Here is a 25476-nt window from a genome sequence, read left to right as displayed (position 1 = left end):
ACTCAGGGATGAAGGGGACCAGCACCACCTGGGCCTCAGGGGGGCCGGAGGGCTATTACTGATGGCGGCTTCCCTCTGGTCCCTCACCACAAAACACATCTGGAGGTGAAGACCAGTCTTCCTGAACAGGGTTCCTGCTAACTGTGGCTCAGGGTGTCCGGAGAAGGTTTTGCCTGTTAAGGACTTTTTAGGGAAGGACGTGGGTAGGGAAGGAGGCCAACAGCACAGAGAAGTGCCCTTTGATGGCCCGGGTGGAAACTTCACCCACCTGCAATCACTTATAGATCACTTACAAACCCGTGAGGCTGGAGCCTGCATGGCCTGAAGCCCACCCAGCCACAGCGGGAGCCAGCGGGTACCTGATCTTCCACCAGCCCTCCAGGTTTCTCTGGATGACTTCCACCATGGCCCCTCTCTCCAGGTTCATCTCATCCTGGTCGCGAGCTGTGTATGGGTAGATGACTGTGTACTTCTCCTCTGCAGGAAGAAAGGACGCTGGGTGAGAAATGAAGGAAGAGTCTGGGACTCGGATCCCTGGGATGATGTGGCAGACTGCCTCACTTAGCCCTGGAGCCCTCCGTGCCAGCAGCATCAGGACACAGGACCTGGGCAGGCCGGTCCCTCGACACGCACAGCATTGCTTGCCCTCCCTTCCCGCAGGCCTGTCCTCCCAGGTCCCCCTCCTCGCCCACCTCATGCACGCCTCGGACCCTTCCCCCTCCTCAGGTGACCGCCTTCCAGGAACAACTTGCTACACAGAGGCCCCGTCCTGTTCCGCGTCTGCGACTGCTGGAGGGGAGACCCAGGAAGGCGAGGTGAGTCTGTCTCGGCCATTCCTCCACCTCCAGCGCTGGGAGTGTCCCTGGGACACACAGGGACTGCTCATTTGGTGAGCTAGCCAGAGCTTCGGAGCTGAACGGGCACCACGGGCCTGCCGGAGCCAGCCTGCTCCCAGGGCTGGCTGTGCCCCGGCGGCTCCCTGCCTGGGGAGGTGAGAATTCAGAGGGGCTGGACTTGGCGTGGAAGCTTCCGGCTGAAACCACCACTGAGGAGGGTGGCCAGCTGGTGTCACCTGGTGGACGCCGCTCCTAGCCTGTCACTGCTCACATTCAAGTGCCCCAGGGAGGGCTGCCCACTGCCACTCAGGCAGGTGCTCCAGAGAGCAAGGGCCAGCTCTGGCGGCCACGTGGAGAAACGTGGATGCCCACCAGGGGGCCTGCCAAGGAGAGGACAGGCGGTCCCATTTCATTTACAGCTCAGTCGCCAGGTGAGCAACTGAGCAGCGGTGACCTGGTGCCATGCTGTATGCTGGCCCGGCCCCGAAGTATGAAAACGCTACAAGTCATGGGGTTGCCCAGCTGCAGCGGAGGGAGGCGGGAGCCCTGGGGGTTACTGAGGGTCTGGCCTGTGCCCTGCTCTGCGGGTGGAAGGGGTGTTCCAGTCCTCGAGTGTGCAGTTCTGTTTGGCCCAGGCTGCGGGGGCGCCGGGTAGGTCCTAGGGTAAGTGCACTGGGTCCCGCGAGCCCTGGACTCCGAGGTCCCCTCACCCTGTGGCTGAACGGTGCAGGGGAGTCTGCAGCACCCACGAGGCCCCCTCTGGGGCCGTGGATGCCAGCTGATTCCAGACAAGGTGCAGGAGCCTTGCAGGTGTGTTGTGGGTACTGCTGACATGGCCCGTCTGCACCCACGCGCCCTCCCCCTGGCCTTGCTAGTCTCTGCCCGCGGGACGCTGGGGAGGCGGGGCTTGCCGCCTCCTGGAGGGGGAGGGGGTGTGTGAACCTGGCCTGTCACAGGCAGAAACCTCCCAGCCTGAAACTGGTTCAGGGACAGCGTGTGGGTCAGCTGGAACCAATCGAGAGGCTTGAGTTGAAGGAGAAGCCCTATCTTTGGTGGATGTCCCTGGAATGTGCCTGGAACTGCTGTCACCACGAGAGAAGGGGACAGACAAGGCAGAGAGCAGAGCAGGGAGGTGGAAGAGAGTGGCAGCTCCTGATGATACTCACAAGTCCCTGGATAGAGCCATGCCTGACGCCCGCCCTCCCTTGGGCTTTTCCGGGACACTACCCCCCTTTCTGCATAACCTGGTTGATGTGGATTTGTTTCTCTCCCAACTCATGATGGGAACAGGCCACTGGGTCAGTGTTGGGTTTTCAGGCTGGGAAACTTCTGAGCCCCAGGGCTGACAAGGCTCAAGGGCCCTCCTCCTAACCCACATGCCAGCAACACGCAGACAGACGAGACCACGCTTCTCACATGCAACAGGCACGGGCAGCGCCGGGCAGGGAGGCGCATGCAGACGCAGGGACGCGGTCCAGGCACTGCACGGGCAGGCAACTCCGCGGTAGGCACCTTGGCGCCAGCTGGAGGAGTACAAGTCCCCCAGGGTCCGGCGGCGGCCCACGGGCCGGGGCAAGGACCAGTACCTCCACGAGACTGGACGGGCAGCGTGTGGAGGGAGGGCAGAAGGCAGAGGTGAGAAGAAGGCACCGAGTGTCCGGAGGCCACGCGGCACAGGGCCCTGCTCCCTGAGAAGGGTCCCGAGTCGGTCCCCAGCCCCGGGGTCTGAGAAAGGCGAGTGCCTGCTCATCCACCTTGAACTTGAGCAAACGGGACCAGCAGACGCATCTCGTCCCCAGCACAACTGGAAGCGGGCGCCAAGGGGAACCCTCGTGGGAGAGGAGAGGAACGTCCACACCCTTAGGAGAACGGGTCTCCCCGCTGCCCTGGACCCCAGCAAGTCCCTCTGCCTTCCTAACCCTTCCCCATCTGTGGGTGGGAGCAGTGACCGGTCCTCACAGAGGCTAGCACATGCCGCTGTCATGGACCAAGGGACTCTAGGCCCACGTGGTGTGCCACCTCCCTCAGCCTGAGCTGGCCCCAGCACCTGGTGGACACTGAATGACAGCAGAGCAACTTGCTGCAGAACAACTACATGAAAACCACGTAGGGTCTTCTCTGAGCTGAGGACACCATCACTTCTCCTTACCCTGTTTTTGGCGATACTGGGGACTAAATTCAGCAGCACTTTACCACTGAGCTATATTCCAGTTGTATCTATTTTTTATTTTGAGACACAGTCTTGCTAAATTGTCTAGGCTGGCCTCAAACTTGCGATCCTCCTGCCTCAGCCTCCTGTGTTGTGGGATCACAGGTGTGTGCCATCCTACCAGGCTCTGCCCCTTTTCTGGTATGTAGACACTTACAGTGCCTTTGTGCTTTCTCCCAAGAGTCCAGGGTAAGCTGAGGCAAAATGCAGCTGATCTGATGCCTGCTTTGTGGTTACTATTCTAGGTTCTTTGCATGTAGCATCTCATTTAATTTCTTAAAAATCCCATGTTACAGATAGCATTACATCCATTTTCCAACAAGGCTGAGGCTTAGAGAGGTCATGTTTCTGGCCCAAGATCATCAGTGAGTATGTGGCATGGCTGAGATGCAAGTCCAGATCTGCCTAATTCCAAAGCACCTGTTTCCTGATGCAGGTGAAGGCAGGCTTTGGTTTCAGGAAGCTTCTGGGAGAAAGGGAGCCTTACTTAGCTTCGCTGGTGTGGCAGGTGTAGGGAAGGGTCCCAGGAAACAGGGCATGTGTGTGTGCGGAGGGGACACCCGCCAGGGACACTTACACCAGCAGAGAGCTGACCTCTGTGGGCAGGCGGGTCAATGTCTTGCACTGAGCCAGAAGCTCCAGTGTCCTGGCCACGGAACTCCAGGAGGAAGGGCAGGGCTGGACAACATCAGACCGGGCCCTTCTGAATCCCACGAAGGCCTCAGGCCAGCTGGGCCAGGCTCACCCAGGGGGCTCTCAGAGGCCACGGCCCCACCGCCGGCCTCCTTCGCGGGCTGCCCCGCTGAGCCCGTGAGCTCCTTCACCACAGGGCAGCGGCCGCCTGGGCCCCCTACCTTCTTCTGGCTGCAGGGAAAACTCGTCCTGCCCGCCGTCCTGCCCCTCCAGGCAGGTGGCGGGGACCCAGCCTTGCTCCTCAGCTGTGCTGACGAACCACCAACCTGTGGAGCGAGAGCAGAGTGACGTCAGTGCGCTCGAAGGTGACCATGCCACTGGCGTCCTGCACCTGGGCACCGGTTCAGGACCCTCTGAGGGTCCAGGCCCCGAGGATGCTCAGTCCCTCGTATGAAACGGGGCGATAACTGAGTATAAGCTAGGCACCTCCTCGCCTGCCCGAAGGCACTTCTACAGGGCCCAGGGCACCCCTCCGACGAAGTGCTATATTAACAGTCGTTACACTGTATCCTTTAGGGAACAGCGACAGGAGAAGAGTCATTGCCGTTTTCACCCTGAATATTTTCTACCCGCAGCTGGCTGAATCTGAGGACGCGGGGCCAGGGACGTGGAGGCTGTGAAATCCAGCCACTCCATTAGGTGACGCCAGGGGAGGCTAAGGAGTTACCAATCCACTGGACCAGCGTCAGCTGCTGCCCAAAAAACAGGCTGAAGAGGAACTGGCTTCCGAGCCTGGGACGGGGACAGAAGGGACACCTCAGGGAGCAGAGCCAAGAAGGCTCACCATCACGGGGCGTGTCAGGCCCCTGCCTCATCCCGCCATCTCACGTAATCAGCACCCACCACCCAGCGCAGTGGGAGAAACTGCAGCTCCCACATTCACCAAGTGGGGTTTGTGCCACCTAGGCCAGGCCTAGCAGCTTGTTGGAGACTGGGACTCTGTTTGTGCACGTCAAGGGACACCTAGCTGCAGACACCACTGCCGAGAGGCCTCACACCCCAATCCCCTCAGGCGTCCCTATGGGAAGGGCTGGTGGGGGCCTGGCCTTCCAGGATGTCCATGCTGGCCTGTGAGCACGGTCAGCCTTCCGTGCCTGCCCATCTGCACTGGCGATCCAACCCCCACAGAATCAGGTGTTCTTACAGGCCCGCGTCTGTGCTGGGCCCACGCGGATCTTTGCCTTCATCTCGGCCCCTACACGGCCTTGATGTCGCATTGGGTACAGTGAGCCGCGCAGGGGTGACCAGGCGGGTGGGAGGCCATGCCAGGCCACACCCAAGCCTGCACCATTTCATCCAAGGGACTTGTGCACCATGGAGTCTGGAATCAGCGGGGGGCTGGACCAGTCCCCTGTGCATGTCATAAGAACTGTGCTGGAAATGCACGTCACCAGCCTGCTGGTGGCTCAAGGACTGGACATTCACCACCACGGGGCCCCATGGACATAGGGACCCCCGTCCGGACCGTGCTCCTCTTCCCAGAAATTGGCCCCACCTGACTGCACTTGAGCAGGCGGCCAGGGCAGTGAGCGCGTCCTGCTGGTCTCCTGACAGCCTGTCCTCACCACCCTGTGTTCTGTGCACAACCTGCTCAGGAATCAGTCGCAGGCCTGAGACGCAGTGGCGAGGGGTCTGGGAGTCCAGTGGGGCTGCCTGGCACCGGGCTTGGGGCGAGTGACTGAGTCCCTTGGAGCCGTGGCTTCTTCAGCTGTGATGCGGGGAGAAGGGGCGGTCGAGCTCCTGGTCTTCACCCGTAGCTCTTGGCCTGCGGCTCCCACAGGTCCGCCAGCATTCTTCGCCCAGAGCCATGCTCGGTCATGTCGGGCCCCAGGCCACTCAGAAAGCCTCCCCCCCACCCCTGCCCCCTACCGCTGCCTCTCCCGCGGCGGGTCGTGGTAGCCGAAGCATGTTCACTCACGTCCACTCACCTATCTTCCCCGATGGCCACATGCTCTGTGCCTACTTTAACGGTAGGAAATCAGGGCCCCATTTTGGAAGGTCCTGCCCGAGCCAGGAGGAAGGCAGGCTCCAGGGAGGCCAGGAAGCCTGACCAGACAGCCCTGCTGGGTCCCCACCTGGTGGAGTGGCATCAGATGGGACCCTTCAACACTGGCATTTTGACAGGGCCACCTGTGTGTCACTCATGCCTACGCAGTGAAGTCTCCCTGAGACCCTTGGGGACAGGATCAGGGCCCATGGTGAACCCTGAGGCTCCTAGAGACCCTGCAAACTCTGCGCCTGCTAGCGCCCACCTGGCGAGTCTCTTCTGACTGTCGTGGCATCTTTCATGATGAACTGGTAAAGTGCTTCCTGGGTTCCGTGAGCCACTTGAGCTGAATAATCGAACCCCAGGAGGTTTCGGGGACCCGACTGTAGCTGTGGATTGGACGCACAGGTAAGACACCCTGGGCTTGGCCAGCCCTGGACATGGTGGGCAGTCACGACAACCAGGCCCTCGGCCTGCAGGATCTGACACCATCTCTGGCTGGCCAGCATCAGGTGAACTGGACCAGAGGACATGGGTGGGTGCCCGCTGCAGGGCCGCGTGCTTGCTGGGGGAGAAATCCCCAGACCTCTGGTCACAGAAGCGCCAGGCGTTGTGAGCGTGGAGGAGAAGCTGGGATCGGCTTGGAGCAGGATGTGCCTCTGGGTCTGCAGAGACAGCTCCTGGGCTGCAGAATCAAGGCTGGTTGGCAACGTGGGGCTCGTGACTGACGGTGGCGTGATCCAGAGGGTGCCAGAAATGTCACCGTCCCCGGTTCTTTGGAGCAGGGATGATTCTGGGTGAGCAGCTGAGGTCTCACACCCAACATGACTAATGGTAATGTGATCCACAGATGCTGGGCGTCTTCCTCCTGCTCCTCGATCCTCAGCTACCCGCGGGGGATCTCGGAGTCTGGCCCCTGATGACGTCATTAGCTCCGCCACCTTCTGCCACAGAGCCCGGGCAGTCCGCAGGCCTCTTCTGGCCCCTTCCTGCTTCCTGCTCTTTGCCTTCAATGGTGTGGTGGGTGCTCCGAGGCCTTGGGCGGCAAAAGGGAAGGAAACTCACACTTTTGGGAGCGCCTACTGTGTGCAGATGCAGGTTCAGGCCCGTGTGCACATCTCATTTAATCCTCGGGGGCTTGTGGGGGATTTCTCTGTATTTATGGCTGAGAGACCTGATGGTCAGATGAATGGAGCAAGCTGCACTGCTGTGAGGTGTGGCACTCAGGACGAGATCCGGGCCCCGCGCCAGGGGCCGTGATGGGCAGCAGTGCCGAGGACAGAGGCATCGGCCTCACCTGCACCCAGAGCCGTGGGAGCTTCTCCGACTCCCATGGAGAAACCAATGACAGGTTCCCAGTGCAAAGCTCAGCCTTCCCCAGAGTTCACAGAGAGGAAGCTCATTGCAAATCACTCGCACCTGAGCTAGTGGGGTGCTGGCAAGTGTGACCAAGTGGTTATTGAAGCCTTGTGCCCAATCTACGCAGGGCCCTCAGCTGGGTATGGGGAGATGGACTGGTGATTCATTCCCGAGTTTCCCTGTCCTTCCAGTCCGAGGGGCTTGCTGACAGGGCGGGGTGGGCGGTGCGTCCCTACCTGACTCGTTCTTCTCGATGATGTCCACCAGCTGCCCCGCGCTGAGGCTGATCTCCGAGCTCTCCTGCTTCTGGTAGTCGGCCACCACCACATACTGCTCCAGGACCAGGGGGTCCACCGAGGTCAGGTCGCCGCCTGTGGACAGGAAATGAATCAGATGTCACTCTGGCCACCACCCACGCGTGGAGGAGCAGGTGGAGAGGTAGGCGGGTCAGCAGGACATTCCACAGAGAAGGGAGTTGTCCAGGGCTCGTCTCCAAGGTAACCCACCCATGCGGTCTTTCATCCACTTGCCCACTCAGTCACCGGTTCACCCAGTGCCCAGAACGGGCCCTGGGGTTCCGAGAGACCTGCCCCCGAGAAGTGGATGGCCCAGCAGGATCTCACAGCTTGGGGTTCAAATGTCCTCTCCAAAAGTCAAGTGGAAATGTGACAGTGGTGGTGACAGTACTGGGAGGTGGGCCCTTAGCAGAAGATCTGAATGGGCTGAGGTACTTATCACGGCGCCAGGGGAGTGACTGAGGACTGGCTTTGCTATGAAAGTCCGTCTCTTTCCCGCCGTGATGCCTGCGCCACGCTATGCTGCAGCAGCAAGGCCCCACCAGGTGCCAGAACCGTGGTACTGGGCTCCAGAACTGGGGAAGGAAGTTATTTTCTTCATAAACCACCCAGTCTGTGGTGGTGTGAGAGCATCTGAATATGAACTAAGACACACACTCACTCATTTCCATCCATCACCTACCTGGCCCAACGTCCATCCATCCACCATGCCTCAGCCACCCAGCCGCCAAAATCTATCAAGCTATCTGCTCGTCACCCATCCAACACCGATCACCCTGAACTATTCATCCATCATCAGCTCATGAAGTCACCGTGATTTCCAGACACCTCGGGTACAAGGTGGACGTGGTGGGTACCAGAGTGGACGAAGTGGGTATGATGGCTGGCCTCCACCACTCGGTCCCGTCGGAGACAGGCACACCAAGACACGTCATCAGAGGTGTCCCCAAGGGTAGTGAACCTCGGGAAACCTCCAGGGCCCAGGCAGAGGACGACTGGGAAACCTGAGGCTGTACTGAGTGGGCGGTCAGAGGAGCGTCTGAAGGAGGTGACAGAGCGGAGGTCCGGGAGGGGCAGCACCAGGAGGGCTGAGGAGTGGAGGGCCAGGGTCTGGGGCCCAAGGCAGGGCAGAGGGAGGCACGGGGGCTTGGACGGGGCCTTCGAGGGCCAAGCTAAGAAGGTTGGTTTTTTAAACGTTGAAGTAGAAAGTCCATCAAGGGTTGTAAGAAGAGAAGGACAAGATGCATCTTCTGGCAGCCACGTGGAAGGTGGAGCCGAGGCTGGCAACGCAGGCAGCGGGAGCAGTGATGGAGGCCACACAGGTGTCAGGCAGGAGGGGACAGTGGCCTTGGGCCAGGGCAGCGCAGCAGGAAGGGAATGGCACGGGAGGCGCTCCTGGGGTCCTGGAGTCAGGCAGCCCTGCTACGTGCCAAGACTGATCTACGGACACACAAAAAGCCTGGGAATACGGGTGATTTAAATAAAGGGACACTGAGTTCAGGGATTCCAAAGGGAGGGGGCAGCGGAGTGACTCCGAGCAGTGGGCTGAGCTTCGTGGGAGGACGGCAGGACACCCGTGGCCACAGTCCAGATTCACGATACTCCTGTCATCTCCACATATCACCGGTGCACCCAGGAACCCGTTTCCGTGTCCAAATGTACCCAGGAGTAGAGTCACTTGCCCTGAGCTGATTTTGTGTACTTCTTTCCAGCTCTGCTGGGTGACATCTTGTGGGCAGCTTGAAATTGGCTGTGGCCGGCAACTGGTGGAGGCTGCGAGCTGGGCTCCCCCTCAGGAGAGCCAGCTGCTGGGCGTTTGCCAGCACACCACTGCGCCCAGCCTCTGGCACCCAGGAGCACGGAAGCCCCTTGTTAGCCCTGCATGGTGTGAAGTCTGGGTGTGGGCCACCGGAAGAGGGCACTGTGGCTGCTTCTTGGCTCTGTGACCATGTTCCAGCCACTACCCACCCCTGACGGGGGTAATGGAGGCAGAACTAACCCTGCCACCTGCACCCTGGGTGGAGAAAGCAGGAGGATGGAGTTGAAGAAGGGAGGGAAGACCAGACAGAAGCAAGAAGGTTTAGAAGATGGGACGAGGCAGCCTCAAGAGCGCGTCTCTCAGCAGCCGCACGCTGCACACAGATTTCTCAACACGGCTGCTCTGGAAGGTATTGGCTGTTTTCACCCAAGAAAACAGAGGCTGACTACTGTCAAAGCTAGGCCGTGCACCTGGCTCCAACTCTCCTCAGTGTGGTGGGGCATGGCCGAGGTGGGTGAGGACAGAAAAGATGACAGGGAAGGACGGATGTTCTGAGGCCTGCTGGCTGTCCTTCCCTGAGTCCCTGGGGTCCAGTCAGGCCAGGCCTCAGTTCCTTGCATCTCTCAAAGGTTATCTTCACTACTGGCAGTCCTCTCCCCATCTGCCTCCTCCCCAGAGTTCAGGCTAAAGGCTGACATCTTTCCAGCCTCCAGGACAATAGGTCACCCAAGCCAGCTGTGCCACTTGCATAAGGTCCTGAGATTAGGTGTCTTACTGTCTCCATTGACCTCCAGAAGCCACTCAGGTGTTACACGGAGACACCTCCTGGTGGAGTGTGGTACTGCAGCCAAGCTTTATCATGCATGATGATTCCAGACCTCAAAGTTGGGATCGGCAGCCAAGTTCCAGGACATGCCAAGAGTGAACTCAGAGGATTCTCAGGCAAGAAATGTCATGTGGTCCAGCAGGGAACAAAAGAAGGGGAAGAGGTCCAGAGGAAGGAGATTTGACAGTGGAAGGATGATTTTTATCATTAAGTGCTAAAAAAACTTCTCAAATGGTACAGTGCCTATTTGTCTTTTTTTTTTTTTTCTTCTTTGTGATGACAAGTCTTGAGTTTTAAAAATGATGAGTAATGGCAACGTGGGATTTTCCTTCCAGAAATTCACTATTTTGCTAGGCTTGCTGGAAAAATCCATAAACAAGAGAATACTTCAATAAGTAAAGGGTAGAACAACCAAGCAGAGAGACACCCCTTAAGTAATCAGGGGATCTTTTAAATGGTAGTGAGAAGATGTTTTTCCTACAGGATGAGCAGAACTTGAAACCACATTAGCTGAAGTCTGCAAGAACCAGCTAGCCAGTCATGACCGGAAATGCTAAGATAATCCTCCTCCGATGCAGCACGCTGGCACAGAAATCTCAGGAGTTAGGTCTGCTCATCTTAAGTCCTTTAAAATTCAGTCAAGAAGACTGGTTCTAAAATAAAGGCAGTGTCCAAAGGTCAGTAGAACATAGGGCCAAGCCCAGAGAGGGCTCCGGTCTGAATGAAGAAAGATGCCATTTTCCACCCGGTGGGACTATAAATAAATCCATCCCCCTCATTGCAGGTGAGTGATGTCAACAGAGTTTACCACAAATTAGAGCTGCTTCTCTCTTTTCCAGACAAGTCCCTTCATCAAGCCTGTTCCAACTGGCACTTTGGTTTTCACAAACCAGAGCCGCCTCTTTCCTCTCTTCCCTCCCTCCCACCCGCTCCTTCCAAGGAAAGTCTCCGCGTAGTTGAAGCCAGGAACTCTGTGACCAGCCCAGGAGTGGCAGCTCCTCTCTGCCCTTTTCTAAGAAATAGGTAATTATCCCCGGGGTTCAGGAGCTATTTGCAGCTTTAGCAGGATACCGCAGCGCTGGCCAGTACCTATTAAACCAGAGAGAGAGCGGCGTGCAGGGTGGCTGAGCAGATGCCAGGGTTCACGTCGGATGCAAGGCTCTCCAAACCTGCCTCCAGTGTGGCCTTGAGCCCTTAAAGCTGACCACAGGCCCCAGACCCAGGAGGCAATGGACAGACCAGAGCCACTGAATCTGGAACTGCTGCTGATGCTGGGCAGGGGTGCTTTTGGTTAGAGTGGTAGCAACGAAAGCTTGCCAGACACTATTCTAGGTACTTTATGAATATTATGAATTCTATAAGAATCCTAGAAAACATTATTACATTCCCATTTTTATACATGTGGAAACTGAGGCTCAGGAGAGAAGTCCTTCATTTTACTTCTGGGATCTCTGCTTGTGCCAAGCCCCATCCCCATCCTCACCAACCCCCTCAAACCCCCTGGAGTCCTAGGAAATTAAAGGGGTTAGAATTCTGGAAGCATTGGAGACACACTGGCTCCAGGTCTGGTATGGTCAGGCCTCTGCAGATGCAGGGGATGATCTTGGGTGGTGGGAGGACAAAATAAGCCTGCAGCTGGCGACAGCTCTGATAGAGCCCAGGCCTGTGAGAACGCAGCGCTTGCTCTGTGCACCCTGCCTCTTCCTTTCCCACGGTTGCGTCTGATGGAAGAGTTGTGTCATCCAAGAACCAGGAAGATTGTTAGGCAAGGGAAGAGCTCATGTAGGGGGAGGGAAGTGGGCACGGGGACCTCTGGATGCACAGGAGTTGCTGACCAGGCAGTGGCTGACTGGACAGAGTGGAGGCTGGGCCCGTGCTGCATGTCAGATGGCTTAGGTCCAGGCGTGCGGCTCACTCCTGCCTGCCAGCCTGGGGCATGCTGTCCCCTCAGCCCAGAGTGCTCTCTGCTAGGTGAAAGTTCTGCTCCTTCCTTATAACCCTGTGTCCCTTCTTCCTGACCTTCTAGCACCTGGAAGACTACTGTGAGCTTACCAAAGGATTGCATAAAGAGGAAAAGGCATCCGCCCCCACAGTGTGGTTAGGAAGCCCTCCCAGCTCACGTAGGGCTTCTCAGGGAAAGACGTCATCCTTTTTGTAATTTTTGGAGGGTAACATGATCTCAAATCCTTCTTTCAAGAAATGTGTTGGAGTATCAATCAACCAATCAATCAATCAAGCATCAACCCACCCACTCACCCAGCCTGCCACCAGACCCGTTCCATTCATGTGCATATCCAATTATTCATCCAACTATCCATCCATCCATCCATCCATCCACCCACCCACCCATCCCCTGCCCACCCACCCACTTACCCATCCAACTTTCAATCCATCCATCCATCCTCTCACCCACCTACTGACCCACCTACCCATCCAAATCTGTCTGTCCACCCACCCACCCATCCATCCATCCATCCATCCATCCACCCACCTACTCATCCATCCATCCCTATAACCCAGTGTGGAAGCCAGCACCTTGTACCTGGCAGGTACTGAGTAGGAGGATGCTAAACACTAAATGAAGAGAAAAAAATGAGGTGGGCATGGTGGCACGTGCCTGTAATCTCAGCTGCTCCAGGAGCCTGAGGCAGGGAGATCCTAAGTTTGAGCTCAGCCTGGGCAACTTAGTGAGACCTTGTCTCAAAGGAAGACAAAAAGGGCTGGAGTGTAGCTCAGCAGCAAAACTGGGTTCAATCCAAACAAAACAAAACAAAACACAACAACAACAACAATAAAAAACAGAGATGGGGGAATGAAAAATATTCTTACCAGATTTCTTTTTCCCAATGTGCTCCCTGTATAGGAAAGAGGGCAAGAAAGAGCAAGGAGCTGGTTAGTACTTGCTGCGTACAGACAGGAGAACCCTGTTAGAAAACCGATTCTCCATCCCACAACATTCCAGTGAATCAGTGAAATCCAAGCCAACCGGACCTACGTTCTTTAAACCAGTGTCTCCAGGCATTTACAGAGTGGAGGGCCCGGAAAGAGCTGGGGGGCCACACAAAACAGGCTTGCGCCCCGCAGTGCACGGGGTCTGGCGCCTGCCCTGGGAAGAGCAGAGGTTCTGCTGCTGATGGGGGCAGACTATGCTCGCCAGGAAATGGCAAGGCAGACACTGAAGCGGGAAGGAGTGCGGACAGCGGCGTGCTCAGTGCCTCTCCCCGATGGTGACCCGGATGGCTCTGAGGCTGGAGTCCCTAGGGAGTGGTGACCGATGGCTCTCCTAGGTTGCCAGCGGGTCAGAGTCTGTACACACATCTGTACTGCAAATACCAACAATCAGGGTTCGCACAGCACGTAAGTAAATCATCTCATTAGTGACAACCAGCAGCTCCCAGTGGCGGGGCGCGCTGTGGCCACAGTGCCTCACTCAGTCGACATGAAAGGCGACCTTGGTGCCAGGGCCCCGCGAGGCAACCGTGGCTCACGGGCTTAATACTCAGGACAACCCTGGAGGTACGCAGGACTTCATCCCACTTCACAGCTGAGGAAAATGGGTTGGGGAAGGTCAGGTAACTTGCCCCAGGTCAACAGCTGGTAAGCAAGATGGGCCAGTTCTACCGAGACTTAAAAATCGAGGGACGGCTGGTGCGGTGGTGCCCACCTATCACCCCAGCTACTTGGGAAGCTGAAGCAGGAGGATCACAAGTTCAAGGCCAGCCTGGGTAACGTAGTGAGACCTTGCTTCAAAATAAAATTTAAAAGGGCTGGGGTGTAGCTCAGTGCCTGAGGTTCTGGGTTCAACCTGAATAAAAACATATTAAAAATGAAATATCGAGAGATAATTAACCAACTGCCAAACTCATCCTTTGGAAGTACACAGTTGATTCGTTTTCGGTAGAGTCACGAGGTTTTGCAGTCATTGCTACTGTCTAATTCCAAAACATCTTTTTTTTTTTTTTTTTTTTTTTTTTTTTTATGTTTTTTTTTTTTTTTTTTTTTTTTTTTTATTGTAAACAAATGGGATGCATGTTGTTTCTCTGTTTGTACATGGCGTAAAGGCATACCATTTGTGTAATCATAAATTTACATAGAGCAATGTTGTTTGATTCATTCTGTTATTTTTTTCCCTTCCCCCCACCCCTCCCACCCCTCTTTACCCTCTATACAGTAGTTCCTTCCTCTATACTTGCCCCCCTCCCTAACCCTAACTCTAACCCTTCCCTCCCCCCCATTATGTGTCAACCTCCACTTATTAGCGATATCATTCGTCCTTTGGCTTTTTGAGATTGGCTTATCTCACTTAGCATGATATTCTCCAATTTCATCCATTTGCCTGCAAATGTCATAATTTTATCATTCTTTATGGCTGAGTAATATTCCATAGTATATATATACCACAGTTTCTTTATCCACTCATCAATTGAAGGGCATCTAGGTTGGTTCCACAGTCTGGCTATTGTGAATTGAGCAGCTATGAACATTGATGTGGCTGTACTTCTGTAGTATGCAGATTTTAAGTCCTTTGGGTATAGGCCAAGGAGTGGGATAGCTGGGTCAAATGGTCCAAAACATCTTCATGGCCCCAAAAGAAGCCAGATGCAGGCAGCAGTCACCTCCTCTTCCCCTCCTCCCAGCCATGGACACCACGGGTCTTTGGCTGTTGCTAATGACCTGCCTGCACCGGACACCTCCCATGAACAGAGTCACGTCACGGTGGCTGTTGGTGTCTGGATCCTCAGGCTGGGCGTTTGCAGGGCTCAGTGTCACAGCACGAGGCTGGTCTTCACTCCTTCTCGTGGCCGAGGACATTCCACATGCAGTGGGCCATCGGTGCCCTGGCTGGTGGGCGTCTGGGCTACTCCCACCTTTTGGCTGTTAGGAGTCATGCTTCTGTGACCATCACGGGGGGGGGGGGGGGTGTACATCCCGAGGGTGGGATTGCTGGGTCACGTGATCGATTTAGGGCTAACTTTTTGGGATGCTTCCAGACTATTCCCCATGGCAACTGTCTCACATTCCCACCAGCGACGTGTGAGGCCCTGCTTCCTCCACATCCTCCACAGCACCGGCTTCCTGTGTCGTGGCCGTGACGAGGGCAGGGCATGCGCGGGTGGCTGTGTCTCCTCCTAAGGATGCTGTGTTCCTTGCCGTGCTCACTGGCCCTTCTTGGGAGGATGTCTGCTCGATGTCTGACTTGAAGGTCTGGGTTTCAATCGTCGTGGGATGATGCTTCGGCGCCCTCAGGAGGGCAGGGAGCTAACCCAACCCCAGGAACCTGGGCTACGTCCTGTGTGTCTGGGGGCAGCTGCTGGCCAGGGCCTGGAGGATGCTCTCTGTGAGGAGCGACTTCTTGGCGTGGTGCAGAGAGCCAGCTCACCTTCCTTGCTCCAGCTCCTGGTGGGGACGCCGTGCCTGCACTGCCCACATGCCCGTTTTGCAGATGGAGACACAGGCCCATCAGCTGGAGTAGCTTTTTGCCAGCCCCGGCCTCCCCTGTGGGTGCAGGATGCCCCAGCAAGGTCCTGCCAGGCTGCCTCTGCATACCCGCTGCCCCCAGAATGGCACTGAGCCTATGACATGGGGCGCTGCTGAGGCTCCTACCCTGCTTGGCCTCCGCTAGCTGCTTTGCCATCCCAGCAGGAGCGGGGTGCAGGCAGTAGGACCTGGGGGCAGGCAGCACAGTAGCAGCAGCAGGGTCCCGAGGCAGGCTCACTATCTTCTCTGCGACCCGCTGGGGGCTCCTGCGCCCTTTGCAGCCCTCACCCCCTCCCCAGGAACTGCCAGAAAAGACCCCATTTCAAGCCCTAACTCGGGGTTGAGCTTCTGTTCCTGACTGAGAGATCAAACCCACTGAGTGGTCACCCTGCTGTTCATGGCACCTGCACCAGCCACTGGGGCCCAGACGCCCTCCGCCTCGACCGCCTGCCACCTTCCTTCCTTCCCTCAGAGCCGGCCTCAGGCGGGAAGGCGCGGCCGGGGGGTGCTGCGGCCCACGCGGCAGGTGTGCGCAAGTATAGGGAACGAACATATCTGAATGAGCTGACGCTGTCCACGCTGGTCCCCACTCAGAGACCTGGGAAGGGATGTCGTCGGGAAAGGCCAGGCAACGACAGCTCCCCTCAGCCTTCCAGGAAGGGCTCCTGCGCGAGGCGAGCGTCTCCCTGGGGACCCGAGTCCGTGCAGGACTTACAGCACACCAGGCAGACGGCCCACTTTCTCCATCACTGTTTCCAGGGGACTGCAGAATCCACGCACCCCGGCCCCGGCTTCAGGAGAAGGGCCGTGAAAGCTGTGCCCGGCGCCCGGCTGAGCCCGCGGTCCCCAGCCACACCTCCCACTCCCGCAAAGTTGGCACAGCTGCCCCCTGTGAACAGGACCTGAGGAGACCCGAAGTCCAGGCACCTGGTCCCAGCACTCAGGGGAAGGACCGGCCTGCAGTTCCTAAGCACACCTGGCTCCGCGGGCAAGGCGCTGAGGTGACCTGGCCACGGTCGAGGCTGCGCGGGGCAGCCTCCACCAGGTCCGACAGGTTGGCGAGTGCTGCAAGAGCAGAGCATGTGGGGTCACGGGCCCCCGGCCAGCTGCCTTCACCTGTTGAGGGGACCAGCGTGACCCTCACAGGCGGCGGGGGCCCTGTGGCCGGGCCTTGCAGGGACTGAACCAGTGCGATGGGGCCTGATGTGTACTGTGCTGACTCGGCCCTGGGGCTGGCTGGTCCAGCAGAGGCAGCGGGGGCAGGGTCTGGGGACTCAGAGACCAACTTACTCTTTGGGGGGATTCAGGTCCTCAGGTCTTGTCTCAAAGAACTGCAGCACCTCATCACACTGGGAGATGTAGGGGGGCAGCTGGATCAGGGCCTGGAGAAGAGACAGAGGTGAGTCCGTGGGAATGACAGGGTGTGGGACATAGGGGACAACACGGGTCTGACTCACCAGGTGGTGCATTTTATCAAGTTCCCTGGTGATGCTGATATTTTTGGCTTAAGAACACACACACACACACACACACACACACACACACACAATGCACGGGTACACCTGCACATGTATACTGTGGGCATATCTGGACAATTTCATGGACACACTCATAGAGTATCAGGCCGCACCGTGCCTGCTAGTTTGCAAAGAGAAACAACCAGCAGTGAACTCCACACGACCTCACAGCATCCCGGCATCGAGGTGCTGGCTGCTGCGCGTTTGCTGTGCAGGGCACCAGGCTCCACCCAGCTGCCCATGGCGAACACCAGGCTCTTCCAACACACAGCACGGGTGCCAAGCTCCCCAGTCTGAAGCGTTACACGAGGGCTGCTTCAGCATATGGCAGAGGTTAGACGGACGTCTCCGGGTTGGCGAGGGGCTGCTTCATCCTGGGTCTTCCACGGGCCCATTCCATGTGACTCTGCCACGGAGGCCTGGAGCTGGGCCAGGAGGCGCCTCCACTGCACCGGCCAACAGGCTGGATGGGGAGGGCGCAGCGCGGGGCGAGGCCTCGTCCTCCTGGCCTACCCACCGACACCGGGCACGTCCTGTGGGTTCTGTGGCCCCCGGGAGAGAAGGATCTGAGACTAGGGCCTCCCGGTCAACAGCTCAGCTTAACACATATCTACCGAAGCACCTCTGGCCCGAGTACTGGATGGGGAAGACAGGGACACAGATTGGTGGCAGCAGAGCTGCCGTGTGCACACCTCATCACAAACATGCGCCTGCTTGTGCGTGATTTAAATAGCACAGGTGGCTGGAGGTGGCCCGGGGGTGCGAGGCCCTGGGTCCAATTCTCAGTACCCCCACCCCCACAGCACAGGGCACTCAGCCAGCCTGTCATCTGCCAGTGGGGCTCTGTAGTGAGGGGGACTCTGCTGTCCCTGAAAGGGCTTGCTTCCTGGTTCCTTTCACCCCACTCTGGCCATGCTGAGAGTGGGCCTGACGTCTGGCATGGAAAAGATGCGTCTGCATTTTCTACCATCCCTTAAAAGCTCGCCACCCCATGCCCGAACGTGCCAATCCTACAGCAGCACTGGGCGCGGATGGACCAAGGGACAGGTGCGTGGAGGTCTTCAACACGGTGCCTCACGTAGGGCTGCAGGGCTGTTTGACCCTGTGTGGTTCCTCCTCCAATCAGAAGCGCTGAACTGGACACAGGATATGACCCCACATCTTCTCCACTCCCCAGTGTGCACTCAGGGGCCTGAGCACATTTCTACTGCCGCAGCACCGCCACCTCCCGTGCCCAGGACGCTTCACATCTTGCAAAACAGAGACTCTAACCGCCAGACAACAGTGGCCCTCCAGCCCTGGCCATCTGCTGGCTGTCCCTGTGAAGTCCCTCGGGGCCCTCACCTAAGCAGGACGCACGGTACTGTCCTCCTGTGTCTGGCTGATTGCTCTCAGCACCCCCACCCACTCGAGGGCCAGCCTGCTGCAGCACGCGTGAGACCCTCTCCTTGGGCTGAATGCTGCTCCACCGTCTGTGGACACCACACGCTGCTTCTCCACTCACCCACCAATGGACGCTGGGCTGCTGACCCTATGTGAGTTTTGACTCAGGCTCTAATTTTGCCAGAGTCCCCGAGCGTGACCTGCCCCACATTCCTAGTGGAAAGACGAGACATGAGGTCAGGCACCGTGCCTGTCGCTCTCCATTCTTCCATCCTCCTGGGGTGAGGGATGTGACCTACAGAGCTTGCTGATATTTTTATTGGCCATTAAGTAGCTGCTTCTCTGCGGCCGGTCCCCGGGGCTGACCTTTTCCAGGCTGGAGGCAGAGTCCCTCCTCCACCTCCTGTGTCTGACCTTCCGCGGCAAGCGGTCACCCTGCCCAGGACGCGCTCTGTCCCAGGCCCTGCCTTGTGGCCTCTCCTTCCTCTCTGGCCTGTGGCTCTTGCAGTGGGACCCCGTAATGAAGGGGCTGATGACACGCTGGACTGTGGTGTGGCCTTGCTGTGGGTGCGCACGTACCTCCCGGCTTCACGGGCTGCAATTGCGGCACCTCCTGAGGTTGGCTTGGCACCCGATGGATGCCAAGTGCACAGCATCTGTGTCACCCGGGATGGCTGGCGCATCTTACAGCAGGGAAATGGAGGCTCTGAGGAGGTGACCTGGACTCGAAGGACCAGGACTGGCTGGACCAGGGCCCGAGGGCAGGCATGGCAACGGCTCCACCGACCTTCGCCATCTGCCTCCAGAGCACTGGGCACATGGTGACATCGGGCGAAGAAAGAGGCCTGCCCTGCCACGTGGCCTGGCGGAGGGCAGCCAGATGGACGTGGGCTGTGAGCTCCAAGGTGGTCCTTGACCAGGCTGGAGGGTCCTGGGAGCTCCTGCTGAAGAGCGGAGGCCCCAGTGGAAAAGCACGGGGAGGGACAGGAGGCCCATGGCCACCTCTGGACAGAGCCGAGCGCTCTGCTGGTTTTGAGCTATTCCTAAGGACCAAACGCCAAACCCAACGCGGCACCTGGAAATGCACCAAGTCACCAGGGAAAGGAGTGCCGTGCTTGGGGACACCTCCCGGGTCACAGGGCTGGCCGGCCCTGCTCGGGGACACCTCCCGGGTCGCAGGGCTGGCTGGCCCTCACGGGACGGGACTCAGGAGGATGCTGCCTCTGCAGCCTGCGGGCCGCCCTGGGGCTGACAAAGCTCCGAGCTTCCAGCCAAGCTCTGCAGGCTTCAGAGGGAGCCCTGGCCCCCCGCGGATGCGGGGACAAGGGGACAGAGTCCCGCCTGCTGCGCTCCTGCTGCGGGCTCCCTTGCTTCCCGTTACTTCCCTGAGCCTCAGTCACGCTCTGGGGAGTGGAGTCGGCTGCCCCCGCCTGGGCGGCCGTGCTACAGACGAGCGAAGAGGCTCCCCGGAGTCTCTGGCTCCCTCGGCAGCACGCCCGGGCGAGACAGCGTCTCAGTTCTCTCCACCTGCTCACCTTCGCAGACCCAGGTCTTACACGCACCAGGCTCGGCTCTACCACGGAGCTACACACCCAGCCCTAAAACATATCATGTTAAGAAGTTTAAAAAACCGAGTAACACACTACAGCAAGGCGAGCACACTCACGCACGAGGGTGTCTGTGTGAGAGTGAGACTTAAGCTACACTCCGGTGGTGGCCAGTTAGCCCCTGAAGTCCCTTCCTTGGGAACGAATGCTCGGGAAGTGAAGGACTCTGCTCCAGGTTGACTATGGCTTGTCCCCTCGGGAGCTCATCTTGGATTGAGCTGCCACCGTGGTGGAGTAAGGACAGGAGCTCAGCTGAAGCTGCTGGGACATGGGTGGAGCCCCACCCTCCAGCACGTGAGCGTTTGCTGTTTGAGGGACTGCGTTGGCCACTGTGGGGGTTGGTCACCACGACGTGAGGCCGCCCACCATGTCTTCCTCTTCTGCACACACTGGCTTGCCCTTTGCTTCCCACTGTGAGCTGAAGAAGCAGGAGGCCTTCACCAGCACCCTGCTCCTGGACTCCCCAGACTCCGGAGTTGTGAGCCACAATAAACCTCTTTCCTTTTAACATTAGCCAGTCTCAGGTACTCCGCCACAGCAACAGAAAACAGACTAAGACAGGCCTTAATCCGAGGTCCTCGCTGTAGAAAGGCTATTCCGAGCCCCAGCTGCTTCTCAGGGTAGTACCACGCCTGTGTTCAGTGTATCAGTCACAAGAAAGGCTTCTTTTCCTACTAGTGAAATGTGGGATGTTTCAGAGAGTCCTGGGCACGCTGGCCCTTGCATGGTAAGCCCAGCATCACACACAACCTTCAGAATTGGGGCCTGGGTGTAGGATCCTGGGGATTAGGATTAGCAGAGTCAGGTTTCCACTGTCTTTCAATGAACACAGGTTCTTAAATGTTATGTGGTCAAACAGGCCAATCTTTTAATGGCTTGTACAATTTGTACCTTTAGAAATCCCTCCGTACCTGGAGATTGTGAAGACGCTCTTCTGTTTTCGTCTTATAAACTCTTTCACGGCATTACTGCTAACCCTCATGTCTTTCATTTCCTTTTAAATGGTGCCCTCGTGGCGTGAGGTAGGTTAGGCCTCGCCTTTGCCCCTCTATTGAGGAATCCAGTCTTACCTCAACGATCCATGAAGTCGCCTCTGCTGTATCCAAGTGTCCAGAAGGTGTAGGGGTGTGTGTGTGTGTATGTGTGTGTGTGTGTGTGAGAGATCTGCTTTCCGGTTCTCAGCTGCATTCTAGTCTTTTCCATCCTGGCCAACAGCACACTATGCTAGCTCCCGTCCCTCTCTCGTAGGTCAGGCAGAGCAGAAAGTTCCACTGCACACACACTGGGGGCCGAGTCTGGGGTACACACAGCCCTCTTCTTCTGAGCCTGCTGGGCGCGGCCAGCGTCCGCCACTGTACACTTAGCTGTGAGAGATCAAGTACTTGGCTGAAGTCAGTTCATGGGTCACCAGACAATACCCAAGGGTCAGGGACATCCTCTGAAGCCTGGACAGGATGGCGAATCTGGTGACAAAAGGGATATTCCCACTCCCTCTAGCACAGGGCAGGTCCCCTGAGGCTGAGCCCAGGAATGTGGCCAACCCAAACCCTCAAATATCTGTTGTTTCTCGTGATCCATTAACAGCAGGGATACTAATTTCCACGTGGCTCTTGTGACATAAGCAGCCTCTTCGCTGTGGTTAATCCAGATGGATCTGTGTTCTTCCAGGCACCAGCCAGCTGCAGACAGCTGTTCCCTCTTATTGCTTAAGGATTTCAAATTTCCTTTTCAAAAATCAAATGCCCAGAGGCTGGGGCACCATGGGTAAGAGGAAAGTCTGACTCTGGAGAGACGCAGGGGCTGGGGCTGGGTGAGCTGGGCCCAGGGGTGACTGCTTCCATTCCTGCAGGAACTCCCAGCTGGGTAAGGCAACCCCACAGGCCCAACGTTCCTGCCAGCAGGGCCTGGACAAAGGAATGCACTTTCCAGAATGTGAATTTCTGGCTTCAGAGGTTTGGAAAAGGACAAAGTAAAGACCCACGTTTTCCTCTGAGAGTTGGAAGGCAGCAATAGCATCCTTGAGGCTGAATGACTGTCCTGCCCTTGTCCCCATTCCTTTTCAAGGACATACTCGAGAGAGATGAATCTGAATAATCTGCTTGTATCAGTCTGTTTTGTACTGCTCTAACACAATACCTGAGGCTGGGTACTTTCCAAAGTGAAAAGGTTTCCCTGGCTCACAATTCTGGTGTCTGGAGAGTCCAAACAGCATGGTGCTAGCATCCTGGCAAGAGCCTGTTTCTGCATCTCAACACGGTGAAGTGGAAAGGGAACCAGCTCGCTGTGTAACAAGCTGCTCTGAGAACTCATTCCCTCTGAGGTGGGCATTAACCGCTTCCTGGGGCCCAGGACCCGATTCCCTTGCACCAGGCCCTGGTTATCAAAGGCTCACCACCTGCACACCAACACACCAGGGACCACGCTTCCAGCTCAAGAGCCTCTGGGGACACACTCAGCCAGCTCCACGCCCTGCTCTGCTGGGAGCACAGGCTGCACATTTCCACTCCTGCACCTGCACCTTCTTAGGCCCCTGGAGTGTGAGCCGCAGGATGCAGGAGGCGCGGGTTCAGTTCCTGACCCTGCTGGCTGTGAGGGTCCGGGACCTTCCTGGGCTCTGCCTCCTCTCCTTCGCCTCAGCCCTGCTGGAGGGATGGACGAGGTCACGCCTGGCCAGCGCAGACCAAGGAGTGGCTGTCTTCCCTTCCCTGACGTCCCCGGCCAAGTGGTGGGGGCGGGCATCAGTGCCACAGCGCCCCTCGGGTTACGTTTTTTAGATTTTACTGCAGCATGATTCACGAGCCGTGGAACCCGCCGCTGTCAAGGCAGGACACGGTGCTGCTTCCCGACGTGGGTAGTGCCCTCGTGGCCAGCACCTGGGGTAGGGCTCCCCTGGGCCTCCGACCTTTCCTCCCCCATTTGCTCTCCAGCTCTACCTCCACCGCCCGAGCCCAGGTTGCGGGTCTGCTTCACACACTTCGTACAAATGGCATCACCGAGTGTCGGGGCTGCATGGCCTGCTTGCACTCGGCACTGGGATTTGCCGGGGCTGCCGCTCGGTCGCGTCCTCACTGGTGCTACAGGTATGCGGGCGGCTCCCAGGCTTGGGCCATCCCGAGCCCCAGCTGCTACGTGTGCTGGCATGGAAGGCTCTGGCGGAGCTCTCAGGGCTCTGGAGATGTCCCCAGGACGGTCCTGTGACAGGGATCTGCCTGTTTTCCAAAGTTTCCGCCCTGGGATGAGGCCCCGGGGCCTGCACCTCGCCCACGATGGCTGCCCAGGCTGTGGCCCGCCAGAGGCTGCCTCGGCACGTCCTGCTCCTGTCTGCGTTCACCTGAGCTCTACGCTGGGCATCCTGCCCCGGTCCCTGTGAGGGAAGAGAGCCCTCTCCATTTTAAAGCTGGGTTGCCTTTTTATCCGGCGGGCGTTGGCAGTGCGTCTCTCACCCGCTCTACCGTGTTAAGATGCGCTCATCCGCCTGAGGCACGTCTCTCCACTGTCTTGACGGCATCTTTTGAGTCAAAACAGTTTTAAGTGGATTTGGTGGAGTTCAATCTATCAGTTTTTCTTTGGGGTCCGTTATTCTCGGTGTCGTATCACAGAACCCCTGCCGAGCCCAGGGTCATGCAGGCTTTCTCTTGGGAGTGCCTGTACTTACTTGGGTTGATTTGGTCCAATGTCCTTATTTCTGGCTACCTCCTCCCCATCCCTTAATTCACATATTACCTAAGTCCCGATCCCCAGTGCCTCGGAGGTGACGTACCTGGAGGTAGACAGGGCCTTTAAAGAGGCAATTTAAGTCATTAGGGATGGTCCTTCACCCAGGGTAACTGGTGTCTATGAGAAGAGAGATCAGGGTAGGAACCGGTGCAGAGAAAAGGTCACGCAAAGTGACAGGAAGAAGCTCTCTACAGGCCAAAGGAGGCAGCCTGGAAACCTGCTGCTCAGGATTCCAGCCTCCAGAAGCACGGGGACGTGGATTTCTGTTGTTTAAGCCACGCGGTCTGGGACAATTTGTTACGCAGTCCCGGAAACCAGAGTGATGCAGCCGGCCGGCTGCTTGTGAAGACCCCTGTCGTCCTGTCCTTGTCGTGGCACCTCCACTGGATACTGACAGCACGTATTCTGCATGAGCTCCTTTCCAGACCCTCAGTGCTGTTCCCCGACCTACGTGCTCACCCCCACGTCAGGGCCAGCCCACCTCCATCACTGCAGCTGTGCAGGAAGCCGTGGAGATGGTGAGCGCGGCTTACGACTCTTCCTCTCCCCCAGTGGTCTGATTAACCGAGGTCTTTTCTAGTTACGCGTATCCTTAAGGATCGGCTTGTCAATTCTACCAAAAAGCCCTACAGGATTTCAACAGGAGTCACACTCGACACAGATCCACTGGGAGAACTGTCTCGGCATTGGCCTCCCAATCCTCGAGCACGGACACCACCCGTTCATTGAGATCTTTGATTTCCCTTGGCAACGCTTTGTGGTTTCAGTGTAAACTCCGGCGCTTCTTTTTATTAAAGGTTTTTCCTAAGTATTTTATTCCTTCTGATGCTATGGTGAGTGGAACTGTTTTACTTCCAAGTCTGGATTATTCATTCGTGGATTACATAAATGCCAGTGAATTCAGTATGTCCATCTTGCACCCTGGGGTCTCCCAAGCTCACTTCCTAGTTGCGTATTTTGTGCGTGGATCTCTTGACGGTCTACATAGAGACTCGTGCCACCTGAGGTCACGGCAATTTCACACCTTTCTTTGCAACCTGGATCCTTTCCTCTTTCTTGTGTGCTCACACTGATCTGCCCCTTCAGTAACAGAGGTGGTGAGCGTTAACATATTCGCTTTCTTCCCCATCTGAGGTGCAAATCACTCAGCTCTCCATTTTCAAGGCATCTCCTGTTTATCCCCAATCTCACAGCTATTTAAGTTGGAGAAGTGAATACTAAGAGAAACTAAACGAATACATATATATTTCTTTCCTGACCACAGCCTCTGATAAAATGAAATACAACCTAAGGCAGGCACCTAGTTTCAAACATTCAAGGGATAGGAAGCCAGCTGCACCACCTGACAGCAGGCTGGCTGAAAAACTTCTCAAATGGTCACACACAGTGGAATACTACGCAGTCATTAAAGTAAGCTCAAGGGGACTTCTACTAACATGGGGACATTCTTATATCACAACAGCAAAAGACGAAAAGTAGCAAAAAGTACACACACAGGGTAGTCTCGACACCACAAAGAGGGGCGCACACGGAGAAAAGACGGCACGGAAGCACCTAAAAGCCTTGACAGCTGGTGCCTCTGGGCCGAGGGGTCAAGGTGATTTCTCCCTCGTTATTACATTTCTTTCAATCGTACAACATCTTTCGCCATGAGTGTCTTGTAGCCAGAAAAGGAATACAAAACAAAAACCCGCTCCCGCCCTGGGGGGCTGCGTTTCCCAGCCTCACCTTGCAGTATTCGTCGATCGGTATCAGGCGTTTGACTGCCACGTCCCGGATGTGGCTTCTCCGGAAGAGGATCTTGCCTGC

General features: G+C 57.1%; 1 protein-coding gene across 1 annotated transcript in view; it reads right to left on the bottom strand.

Moving 5' to 3' along the window:
- SH3PXD2B (SH3 and PX domains 2B) overlaps positions 1 to 25476 on the bottom strand; it is an 82457-nt gene that overhangs the window by 12828 nt on the left and 44153 nt on the right. Inside the window, exons 4-9 of the mRNA XM_079145399.1 lie at positions 25396 to 25472; positions 16734 to 16825; positions 12795 to 12820; positions 7321 to 7455; positions 3900 to 4004; positions 360 to 477 (exon numbers count right to left, since the gene is read on the bottom strand). Of these exons, the coding sequence (XP_079001525.1) occupies positions 360 to 477; positions 3900 to 4004; positions 7321 to 7455; positions 12795 to 12820; positions 16734 to 16825; positions 25396 to 25472 (553 nt within the window). The remainder of the gene's footprint in view (positions 1 to 359; positions 478 to 3899; positions 4005 to 7320; positions 7456 to 12794; positions 12821 to 16733; positions 16826 to 25395; positions 25473 to 25476) is intronic.

This window comes from Sciurus vulgaris (assembly GCF_902686455.1).
Source record: "Sciurus vulgaris genome assembly, chromosome: 6".
In the NCBI taxonomy this organism is placed as follows: Eukaryota; Metazoa; Chordata; class Mammalia; order Rodentia; family Sciuridae; genus Sciurus; species Sciurus vulgaris.
Note: the sequence above shows the minus strand (reverse complement) of the source record. Positions and strands in the feature narration are given on the sequence as shown.